Source organism: Pelobates fuscus, chromosome 11 (assembly GCF_036172605.1).
Source record: "Pelobates fuscus isolate aPelFus1 chromosome 11, aPelFus1.pri, whole genome shotgun sequence".
Classification (NCBI taxonomy): Eukaryota; Metazoa; Chordata; class Amphibia; order Anura; family Pelobatidae; genus Pelobates; species Pelobates fuscus.
In genome coordinates this window covers 54,039,130-54,051,921 of record NC_086327.1, presented here as the reverse complement: position 1 = coordinate 54,051,921, position 12,792 = coordinate 54,039,130, and the positions used below count along the sequence as shown (strand labels likewise).

The window sequence follows — 12,792 nt, the reverse complement described above, 5'->3', positions numbered from 1 at the left end:
TATTTAGTAGTTTTTCTATTATATCTGGTGCTATATTCTTATACATTGCAATAGATTTGGATAAGTTCAATTTATAGTTGGATACCTTACTGTACTGTTTGATTTCTGCCATCACATCTGGATCAGCGACATACAAGAGAGTGTCATCTGCATATAATGAGATCTTTAAGTCTCCTTTAGAAATAGGCAAACCCTTAATTAGCGTGTTTTGTCTAATTTTTGAAGCAAATATTTCAACGGTAATAATGTACAAAATTGGCGACAAAGGACAGCCTTGTCTCGTACCGTTTTCCAAGCCAAACCAATTTGAACAAATATTTTGGCCTATGGACCTAGCTGCCGGTTTCTTATACAGGGTGCCTATCGCATCTAACACCCATCCCGAGATATTAAAGGCCTTCAAAGCCCTAAACATGAAAATAATGTTATGGTCTGACCAAATCATTATTTTGATCGTTATATTAGTCACTTTTTCTATCACTTTTGGGTCTCCTAGGAAAAAAATCAATTCTTGAATATGAATTGTGCGGCCAAGAGTAAAACTTATATTCTTTGGCCATGGGGTTCCGAACCCTCCAAATGTCATAGAGGTTATTTGTTTTTTATTATATTGTGGAAAGTACTTGCATTTCTTACGCCATTTTTGTCCAAAGTTGTCTTATTATTATTAAATGTATCTAATACAGTGTCCAAACCACAGTTAAAATCCCCTCCTATTATCACATACCCCATAGAAACTTTTTCAACTCGTTCTAAAATATAAGAGAACAATCTCATCGGATTTCTATTAGGTAAATATACATTCACAATTGTGTACAGATCCCCATTAATTTCACAAATCAGTATTATAAATCTACCTTCTGTATCAATGTCCTCATGTTTTATTTCTACTTGAAGTGATTTAGAAAACAAATAACCACTCCAGCTTTCTTTTCATCTTTCTTTGAGGAGATTGATAATAATGGAAAATTTTTGCCAAGCCATCTAGTACTATCTCCTAAGGTTCAGTGAGTCTCTTGTATCAGGACTACTTGGATTTTTTCTGCTATTAGATAATCGTTAAAGGCCCATCTTTTATGTGGGAGATTTAGACCTTGGATATTAATTGATGCAAATTTAACCATACCCTTTTCTTATCTGTCTAGAGTTTGATATTTCCCCACAAATAGCTGCATAATCTTTATATGCTAACGCAACTGTACTATTCATACTCATCCACCATTTATACACATTCATACTATCATCTTTGTGTTGGTCTCTAATTCCAAGAGACCTTCTTTCATACATAATTTGATGCTTTGTCAAGGCAATCACTAAGTTCTACTTAGAACTTATGGGCGGGGTACGTTGATCAGTTGTGGTGGCGGGAAAAGGAAGTACCAAACTTATATATAATTACAATTTCATTTCTCTATTACTACAATAGAATTCTTAATTGGTTATTGCTTGGAATCTCTGATGACCCCTTCATTATTGTGCGATATTCTAATCATAGGAAAAAAAAAAAAGTCTCTTAAGTGCCTAAATATTTACATTTGTTCATTTATAATGTACTTTACTGTTTATGAATGTACACTTGTGCTAGTGAATATCTTCCTCTTATTGGCTAAATATATTTAAAAAAATATCTTATATTATATTGTATATGACTTGTGAAATATTATTTATACATTTATATCTACGTGATGCTGTTCAACTTCTAACTAATTCCATGTACTTAAATTATGTGCAAGTGTTAATCATGCTTAAAACTATTCACATCTTTACTTGTGTTGAATTGCTTACCTAACATCCTCGTGTGCCCTGTTGCATCTTGCTTATTACTCTACGAATATAAATTTAGTGTACATATCTTATTTTACTAAGGAATTTCTTTTAAATACAGTGACAAAAATCTTCCTCGATTTGTGCTAAATATTCTTTCGAAAAAAAAAAAAATCCACAGAATTAGACTCTCAGTTTTAAAGGGCTTTTTCTGTTACATCAGCTTTTTCTCTTTTATCCATGCCATAGCTTTATCTACTGTATCAAAGACCTCAAGATGGTCATTTATGTAGGTTCTTATGTATATTTTATCTTATGGGTTCTTAGTATAGCTGTTGCAGGTGCAAAAGTTTTCCTTTGCATTCTAGTAAAGAAAGACAAATCTGAGAATACAATTATATCTCTAAATTCTTATCCTTGTGGTTTCTTAGCTCTACTTGCTTCTAGAATTTCCTCTTTAAATTGAAAAGATTGAAAACAGCAGATTATATCTCTTGCTTTGGTATCTGGAATATTTTTTGGTCTGTACAATCTGGGGTATCTTTCTGGGCAATAGTTGAATTTCTCTGTCTCTATCCTCCAGGCTTTCCATAGGTTTAACAGGAATTCTGGGATCTTATCCTGAGTTATCTTTTCTGAGATATTCCTTAAATGCAAATTATTGCATCTCGAGCGATCCTCCAAATCGTCCACTTTTGTTTCCATTTCCTTAATTTTTTCCAATAGTTGGATATTTTGATCTTTCATCAGTTTCTCTTGAAATTCCAAACAATTAATTTTTTCTTCAGCCATGTTTATTTTCTCAGTTAGGAGTTTCATTTGATTTAAGATCTCCTCTGAATTCTGATTAATTTGTTTCATTAATGTTTCTGACTGAGTGTTTAGACATTTCTCCAGAAACTCTGTGGTAACTTGATTACTCAGAGAATTTTCAGAGCTATTTAATGTCTGTTCTAGTCTCGATGTCATTAATGAGTCCTCCTCTGTTTTTTTTTTATTAACTGGTGAGAAAAAAGCTTCCCTTTCAGGTTTAGAATTTTTCTTATCCCTTTTTAGGGTTGATTTCTCCTGTGTTTTAGAAGCCATTTCTTCAAAAACTTGTCTGAGACAAGGGTATAGTTATTGTCTGGGAAAAGGATGTGGTTATTAAGGTAAAACTGCTCCTTCATTGGGATTAATAGCAGATCTGGCTAGTATGATTTTTTCTTTCTTTTTCCCTCTTTCCTTCCCCTTTTTTCTCCTTTCCTTTCCCCTATCTTTCCCTTCCCTTCTCTTTCTCTTTTTTCTTTCCTTTTTCTTCCTTCCCTCTTTTTATATATTCTCTTTCTTTTTATTATATTATATATTTTTTATTATATTATGACCTCCTCTTTCATAAAACACTTATGCCACTTATCTGCCTGGATGATTTTGTCTCCGGTAGCGAATTCCCACCAGCTTTCACTTTCCGTCCGTCTGTGTGCTGCACCAACGCTCCAGATACCGGATGCCCTCTGAGTGTACAGCCCCAGAATACCCTGCTCTGCTCCTCGCTGCTTCACCGCTTCACAGCTTCCCCACTCCGACGCTCGTACATTTGCTTCCCGCCACGCTCTTCCACGATCGACCTACGTAACTCCGCCCCCTCGTACGTGCGCACGTGCAGACGCACCTACGTCATCCTCCCCCCACGAAGAAGTAGTTTTTTCCTGTTTTCAACTTTCTTAAAGGTAATCCAAAAGGAGACAGTGGAAGGCCATGTCAACTCTAAATTCCTATGATGAATCTGGAACCTCCAAGGGAAATTTCAGTACATCCAGACAGGTCTCTTGACACACCAAGATCCTCAAGTTCTGGTGTTGATGTGGGAGTCTGTATAAGTATAGGCATCCCTGAGATGGTCACTAAGATCCACTTACAGTCCTATAAATACGTTACATGTTACAAAACGTGACATGCATTTGTCTGTTTGTCTCAAGAATAGAGGTTGGAATAACTCTTCAATCAGGCCTAGAAAGGGTCTGAGTTATAACACTCTAGAAGAGCACATATTGGCACTTTCCACATTGATGCGTAGCCATTGGAGCTCTTGGTGCTTGTAAGCAGTGAATAATCTCAAGCCCCCATTGAATTTGTTGAAGCCAATGTGTGATCTACCACTGGTCTTACAGGCTCTAACTAAACCATAATTTGAACCTCTAGAAGGAGCTTCCATGATGTTATCACAGAAAGTGTTGTTGCTGGTGGCTAGTACATTAGCAAGGAAAATGTGTGAACTCCAGGCTTGGCCCTGTGAACCCTCATTCACTCATTTTCAACAGGATATGGTTGTCTTGCATTTGGCACCAGAGCTCCTGCCTAATGTGAAAGCTTATCAATGCCATTCTCTACCTGTACCGAAGGATATCAGGGTACTCTCCACTCATGCAGTTGCAGCATCTTGGACTTCCATGGCAATGGTCTCTGCTGACACTTTTTGTAAAGCTGGCATTTGGACCTCTTTGGACACGTTTATCCATAACGTTGTTATGGGAAAAGGCTAAATAATGTTGTGTTCCAAGATGAATCTTTTAAATAAAACAAAAGCTCTATCCTATGCTTTTCGTGTGTTGACAGAGAGAGCCAATTGGGCCAACTTTCGACTGTGTTGTAATAGGATATCTAATCCATGATCAGGTTCTGAAACGAGGGGGCTATTTAGAGGGACTTGCGGGTGGGAAGGGTTAGGCTGCTTTGGTTGAATGTCTGTCAATTGCATTGATTTTAAGGTCCCTGAGGAAGTCCCTAGGTTTGGGCCGAAATATAGTCTCCTCCTTTACTGTGTTGATTCCCTTTATTTATTTAAATGTTTCTATCAGATCCCTCCTGTCTCGTGTTTCCTCCAAGCTATACATGTTAAGATCCTTTGACCTTTCCTTGTAAGTTTTATTCTGTAAACCATGAACGAGTTTAGTAGCCCTTCTCTGAACATTTGCTAATTTCCAAGCTTCTGGGACTACTCCTGTTAACAATGATTGGTTAAATAAATCCATAAATGGTTTTGCTAGTACACCACTAAGTTCTTTTAATACTTTGGGTTTATCCCATCAGGCCCCATCAACTTATTTATCTTTACTCTTGACAGTTGAAGTAGAACCTCTTCTTCTGTAAACTCACATGTAACAAATTACTTATTTGTCCTTTTTCTTAACTGAAGTCCATCTCCTTCATTTTCATTTATAAATACTGAACAAAATATTAATTAACCCCTTAAGGACTGAGACAAATGTACACGTTGTGAACAGAACAAAACGTAAACAAAACCTTGTTTTTTGTGCTGTATGTCTGTCCAACCGTAATTCACCTCTTTCATATTAAAGCACCCACCCTTATTATATATAAATTTATTCAGGGTAAACAGGGCTTTCATTTAATATCACATATTTAGATATGAATCATAATTTAATATGAAAAAAATGGGAGAAAATAAGAAATTTTGTTATTTTTTTTAGTTCTACATGACATTTTAACTGTCAATGTCATAATACTGTTTGCTTTTACTGCAATAAAATACACATATTTGTATTCAGCAAAGTCTCACGTGTAAAACAGTACCCCGTATGTACAGGTTTTATGGAGTTTTGGGAAGTTACAAGGTCAAATATAGCACGTTACATTTGAAATAGAAATTCGCCAGATTGGTTACGTTGCCTTTGAGACTGTATAGTAGCCCAGGAATTAAATTTACACCCATAATGGCATACCATTTGCAATAGTAGGCAACCTAAGGTATTGCAAATGGGGTATGTCCAGTCTTTTTTAGTAGCCATTTGGTCACAAACACTGGCCAAAATTAGCGTTCGTATTTGTTTGTGTGTGAAAAATGCAAAAAACACAAATTTTGGCCAGTGTTTGTGACTAAGTGGCTACTAAAAAAGAATGGACATACCCCATTTGCAATACCTTGGGTTGTCTACTATTGCAAATTGTATGCCATTATAGGGGTAATTTTCATTCTTGGGCTACCATATTTACAATATTTACAATATCTACCATATCTACGTATTTACAATAATTATATATATATTTAATCAGTAACAGTCTACGTGTAATTTGATATTAATATATATATATATATGTATATATAATTATATATATATATATATATATATTAATAGTAAAATACACCTAGACAGTGTATGTGTGTGTATGTATATGTGTATATATATATACTTAGATATATATATGATCTAAGTATATATATATATTTTTTACACTTATTTAATTTTATTTTATTTCCAGCCAGCAGGGGGACTATCTGTCATTACAGGCAGTCCCCCTGCTGGCAATGCAGCAGGCAGCTAACCCGGCCATGTGATAGTGAGGTCCTCGCAAGGACCTCACTCTCACATGGCCTGGGGGGGGGGGGGTCGCTGCAGGATGTCGGATGTGCCGCGGGGGGCTCCCTGGGAGTCCCCCCACGTCGGTGACCGGGTAAGTAAAGAAAAAACGGAGGGCGTACTATTATGCCCTGTGGCATTTAGAGCCGCTTAGAATAGGGCGTAATAGTACACCCTTCCTTTTTTCTTAAGGGGTTAAGGCAGAGAGCTAGACCTTTATCCTCTTCTACATACCTTCCGTATTTTGTTTTTAATCTAACTAATCTAACTTTACTTTCCTTTTCTCATTTATGTATCTAAAAAATGTTGTATCCCCTTTTTTACTGACTGTGCTATTTTCTCTTCTGTGTGTGTTTTAGAGGCTCTTATAACTTGCTTTGCCTCTTTCTGCCTAATCTTATAGATCTGTCTGTCTTTTCACTTTGTTTCCTTTTTTTTTTTTTACAATTACTAAATGCTAACTTTTTGTTTTTACTATGTTGGCTACTTCTGTGGAATACCACAGTGGTTTCTTAATTTTTCTGCTCTTCCTGACAAGCCTAATGGAATTTTCTGGTGCTTTCAGTAGTGCAACTTTTAAATAATCCGATTTCCCCATAACTCCATTTAAACTGCTCCAGTCTGGTATAGACTCCTTTACGCATATTCTAATTTTAGAAAAGTCTGTTTTTGTGTGGTGTGACTCACTTTTCTCATATTAAACCACACTGACTGGTGATCACTAGATCCTAAACGTTTACCTACAGTAATATCTGATACTAAATATAAATTTGTTAACACTAAATCTAGTATGGCCTCCTTCTCCCCCCCGTAATCTTCTCTTCTCCCCCCCGTAATCTTCTCTTCTCTTCTCCCCCCCTCCCTCCAATCTCTTCTTCTTATTCCCCCTCCCTCCCTGTAATCTCTTCTTCTCCCCCTCCCTGTAATCTCTTCTCCCCCCTCCCTGTACTCTCTTCTCCCCCCTCCCTCCCTCCCTGTAATCTCTTCTCCCCCCTCCCTCCCTCCCTGTAATCTCTTCTTCCCCCCTCCCTCCCTGTAATCTCTTCTTCCCTTCTCCCTCCCTGTAATCTCTTCTCCCCCCCGCTCCCTCCCTGTAATCTCTTCTTCCCCCTCCCTCCCTGTAATCTCTTCTCCCCCCTCCCTGTAATCTCTTCTCCCCCCTCCCTCCCTGTAATCTCTTCTCCCCCCCTCCCTGTAATCTCTTCTCCCCCCTCCCTCCCTCCCTGTAATCTCTTCTCCCCCCTCCCTCCCTCCCTGTAATCTCTTCTCCCCCTCCCTCCCTCCCTGTAATCTCTTCTTCCCCCCTCCCTCCCTGTAATCTCTTCTTCCCCCCTCCCTCCCTGTAATCTCTTCTCCCCCCCTCCCTCCCTGTAATCTCTTCTTCCCCCCCTCCCTCCCTGTAATCTCTTCTTCCCCCCCTCCCTCCCTGTAATCTCTTCTTCCCCCTCCCTCCCTGTAATCTCTTCTTCCCCCCTCCCTCCCTGTAATCTCTTCTTCCCCCCCTCCCTCCCTGTAATCTCTTCTTTCCCCCTACCTCCTTGTAATCTCTTCTTCCCCCTACCTCCCTCCTTGTAATCTCTTCTTCCCCCTACCTCCCTCCCTGTAATCTCTTCTTTCCCCCTACCTCCCTCCCTGTAATCTCTTCTTTCCCCCTACCTCCCTCCCTGTAATCTCTCCCCCCCTCCCTGTAATCTCTAATTCTCTCCCCCCCCCCCTTTTCTCCTCACCTTCCCTTCCTGTAGCGTGGCTGAGCTCCTCTCCGGTCCGCGGTACAGGAGTTTCTGTTTCCTGTACCCGGCCGGACTGACAGGAAGTGCACACTGAGTATGCACTTCCTGTCAGTTCGGCCGCGACCACGGACAGGGGAGGGGAGGTGAGGCAGTGCGGCAGCTCTTTATAGAGCGCTCAGGTGGCTGCAACATTAAAAGGGCCGGCGATGGGGGCGCAGGGTGCCCCCTCCTATATGGCGCCCTAGGCGGCTGCCTAGTTTGCCTTATAGGAAGCGCCGGCCCTGAGTGGAATCCAAATGAACTAGTGAGTTTGACAAGAGAGGCAGTATAGAGAGAGAACAAAATGGAAGCAAAAACTGAACCTTGAGTGACTCCAACTGAGACAGGAGAGGAGATGCTCTTGGAAAAAGAGACACTAAAGAAGCATTGGGAGAGATAAGAGGAAAACCAATAAAGGGCTGTGTCACAGAAACAAAGATATTGTAGAGTTAGGAGAAGGAGGCCATAACCAACAGTGTCAAAGGCAGCAGAGAGATCAAGAAGAATTAGTATGGAGTAGTGACCTTTGGATTTGGCTGTGATTAGGTAATTTGTAACTTTAATAAGAGCAGTCTCAGTAGAGTGGAGGGGGGCAAAAGCCAGATTGAAGAGGATCAAGGGGGGAGTTGGAATTTAGGTGAGTCAAACGAGTAAGGACAAGTCTTTCTAGAAGTTTAACTAAAAAGGAAGCAGGTATATGGGACTATAGTTAGAAGTGGAAGACTGGTCTAGGGATGGCTTTTTTAGGATGGGTACAATAGTATACCTAAGGGGAGCAGGGACAACACCAGATGAAAGAGAGTGGTTTAGGATGTGTGTTAAGGATAGTACAAGGCAATGGGTGAGAGCTCTGATGAGGTGGGGAGGTACTGGATCAAACGGACAGGTGGTGGGACGAGAGGATAGGAGAAGCCACCTCCTGTTCAGTAGCTGGAGGAAAGTTTGGAGGGTAGGGGTGGTATGGTCCAATTGAGGCTGAGATGGAGAGGGGAAAGGGGGGGAGAATCCATTCCTTAGCTGTTAAACTTGTCAGTAAAGTAACATGCAAAGCTATCAGCTGAAAGATAAGTTTGTGGGGTGGCCACAGCAGGGCAAAGAAGAGAGTTAAAAGCATTAAAGAGATGCCTAGGATTGTGGGAGAATGAGATCATGAGAAAAGAAAAGTAGAACAAAATGTATAGTGTAGAAAGTCTGACAAGGTGCGAGACTTCCTCCAGCAGCCTTCAGCTGAACAGGAGCATCTCTGCAGGTAGCGAGTTGACTTAGTGTGCCACGGTTGGCTGTGCGCCTTCCTTGAGGAGAGTGCTTGGAGTGGGGCTGCAGCATCTAGGGTGAGGGTAGCATTATTTGTGTAGGTAGCCAGAGAGGGTCAGATAAAGGTAGGGATGGATGTGAGTTTGGAATGGAGATCAGCTGAGAGTTGCTGGAGGTCAAGATAATTCAGATTCCTCCTGAGTTGCGGGGGGTTTAGGCTGAGGATATTGGGTGTGGGGGCATTAGAGAACAAATTATAGGAGGTGGTGGTCTGATAGAGGAAATTGAGTATTACAGAGATTGGAGGCTGAGCATGCATTTGAAAAAAGATCTAGGGTATTGCCATCTACATGTGTGGGAGAATTAGCCTATTGCGATAGCCCAAAGGAGGAGGTGATTGAAATAAGTGGGAAAAATCTTCCAGAGATGCTATAAGCATAAGGCTTTTGAGCTGCAAGACCTGCTAGCTGTGTGTTCTGAGAGCAACCTTTAAGTTTGTTTGTTGGGGCTCAGACTGAAATAGAAAGGTTGGGTTTAGATAAAAAATACCAATTTTGGGTGGAGAGGGACATGCAGATACTGAAGTGAGAAAGGGCAATTACGAGAAGAAAGCAGAGGGGAGAACAATTGAGATTTAAAGATAGGAGGGCATGGTAAAGATCAGATAGGTGAAAGTAATAAAAAGTGAACATAAATGAATAGGACTATTGGTGCAATAGCTAACATTAACAAAAGCAATTTGAAGAGATTCCCCAGTGCCAGGAAAACAAGTTTGTTTTCCTGGCACTGCAGGACCCTACAGTGCCCCTCTCCCTCCCACCCCTCATCCCAAGTTGCTGAAGGGGTTAAAACCCATTCTGTGACTTACTGGAGTCTAGCGCCGATGTCCCTCAGTGCTGAGTCAGGCTCTGCCTACTCCCCTCCCCCGTCTGCTGGCCGCGCACGCGCTTTAGACCTCCCCATAAGAAAGCATTATTCAATGCTTTCCTATGGGGATTTTGGCCACGCTGGAGGTTCTCACATAGCGTGAGGACGTCCAGCATCGTATAATACACTTTTTGTGTTCTAAGAACACGGAAGTCTCTCTAGTGCAGTGATGGCGAACCTATGGCACGCCGGGCCCTCTCTGTGGGCACGCACCATAGGTTGCCATCAATGCAGAGTAGGCACCTGCCTGCCCAAAACGGCAGGCGCCTACTCTGCTTCCGGGTCTGGAGGGCAGGGGGAGGGATTTGTGAAGCAGCTCCCCTGTCCTCCCGCAAGCAAGATGTGTGGAGCGTTGCCGCGCGTTACCATGGCAACGCTCCACACAGCATAGTGCGGGAGGACAGGGGAGCTGCTTCACAGATCCCTCCCCCTGCCCTCCAGACCCGGAAGCAGTGCTTGCCATCACTGGACCACCAGGGATGACTGTGTCCCCCCCTTCTTCATTAAAGGTAAAGGAGGGAGGGGGGATACTTTTTTTAAACACCTTTATCCCCACACCCAGCATCTCTCCCCTCCCCCACACCCCCCCCCACCCCACAGCACCCATACCCCCCACACAGCACCCCTACCCCCCACCCCACCCCCACAGCACCCTTACCCCCCACACAGCACCCCCCACCCCACCCACACAGCAACCCTACTCCCTACCCCCCACCCACACAGCACCCCTACCCCCCACACAGCACCCCTACCCCACTGCACCCCTACCCCCCACCCCACCCACACAGCACCCCTACCCCCACCACGCAGCACCCCCACCCCACAGCACCCCTACCCCCCACCCACACAGCACCCCTACTCCCCACCCCCACACAACACCCCTACCCCCCCACCCCACCCCACCCACACAGCACCCCAAACCCCACCACACAGCACCCCTACTCCCCATCCCCACACAGCACCTCCCACCCCACCCACACATCACCCCCCACCCCACAGCACCCCTACCCCACAGCACCCCTACCCCCCACCCCACCCACACAGCACCCCTACTCCCCACCCCCACACAGCACCCCCACAGCACCCCTACACCCACACAGCACCCCTACCCCCGCCACACACAGCACCCCTACCCTACCACACCCCTACCCCCCACCGCACCCACACAGCACCCCTACCCCCACCACACAGCACCCCCACCACACAGCACCCCCACCCCACAGCAGCCCTTATTTTTTCCTCTTTCAGAAGGGCCCTTCTTCCTTTCCTCTGATCTTTTTAACTCCTTTGTTACTTCAGAATTGTTCAAATTTCTGAATTAATTTTGGCTTTTTGTTATCTCCCATGCTTTCATAATTTTTGTATATATGACTACAGACATGTGAATCTTTGTTAAATACTTTTTTTTCTTGAACCCACGATGTGAGTTCACCTATGTGTATTATTTAATATATATATATATAGATATATCATTTTTTTTTGTTTTCTTTTTTAGGAATTTGTGGAGACTGGAAAACGTGTTTAAGTACAACTCAACAAGAATACATGGATAGAATTTACCAGGAGAAAATGAAAGAACTAGATATGAAATTCATCTGGGATGAATGTTGATTGTTGTTGATAGCTTTAATCTTGAAATATTCACAGATTATTATTAATGATGATTACATAATTTTCTCCACACAATATCTAATTTTGTTGTACGTATAGCAAAGAAAAGAAAGCTCATTCACTAAATACCATATTTTTCCTAATCTAAGATTTAGTTAAGTATTCCAAACCTGGTAGCAAGAGACAATAAACAAGGGGGGCGGGATGCACAAGATACCTGTTAGGGGGGGTTAGACCTCTAACTGGTTGTTTTATTTATTTGTTTCTTTAAAATTTATAGTTACACTAAAGGAGTCTGTCATATTCAAGTGCATCTTTTATTCCAAAAAAATATGGTAGCAAATTTTGGTGATCTGTAAATCTTAAAATCATGGCTAAATAGTCAAACTATGGCTTCAGCCGAGTTGGAAAGGTTTTTTTGACACAGATTTTGCAGATTTTTTGGTTGCACTGTTTCATAACTAAACCTTTTAGTGTATTTTGAAAGCTTTGTTGATGCTTAGCTCGCAGGCTACAGAGTTAAATATGTTCCTGAGTTGAAGTTATGTCTACGATTAGGTCCAGCTATGGATGTTTAATGGTGATGTGAACTCCGATTTTGAACTGATTTTTTTTTAGGAATAAAGAAAATAAATTCAGCATTTTCAGTTGTAATTCTCAATCATGAGTGCCCCCCCCCCCCCTGAACATCTAGTATTTGCAAACCTTATATGTAAACAAGTAGAATTGGCAGTGACTTTCATGTTTTACATGGTCTTTACGAATTTCATCCATAAAAACCCCTTCGCGGTGCATGGGTTACTTATGTGCACCACATTAAACTAGTAAATAAATAAGCATATGGGGTCAATGTGACCCCCATATTAGTATAGGGAAGGTATAGAATCTCCCTTAAATCTCCACCTGCCATGCTGCAGATGGGGGCATGCATACTAAACCGTAAGCAGTCAGTGGTTGCTCACTATAGTTTAAAACTAGTGATGTGCATCTACTGCTGCCCAGTCTCCAACCAAGGTCCCATCCCATGGAGGTGAGGTTTATAAAATATCAGGGGGGACCGAGACAGGTCTTGTCATGCTGTGGGGCTTTAAACTAAATAATGGTAGGTG

General features: G+C 42.0%; 1 protein-coding gene across 1 annotated transcript in view; it reads left to right on the top strand.

The window, feature by feature from the left end:
* The window catches only part of LOC134577476 (sulfotransferase 2A1-like), a 168,723-nt gene extending 156,442 nt beyond the window's left edge, over positions 1–12,281 (top strand). Inside the window, exon 6 of the mRNA XM_063436237.1 lies at positions 11,568–12,281. Within this exon, the coding sequence (XP_063292307.1) occupies positions 11,568–11,683 (116 nt within the window). The 3' untranslated portion in view covers positions 11,684–12,281. The remainder of the gene's footprint in view (positions 1–11,567) is intronic.
* Positions 12,282–12,792: the final 511 nt, after the last annotated feature.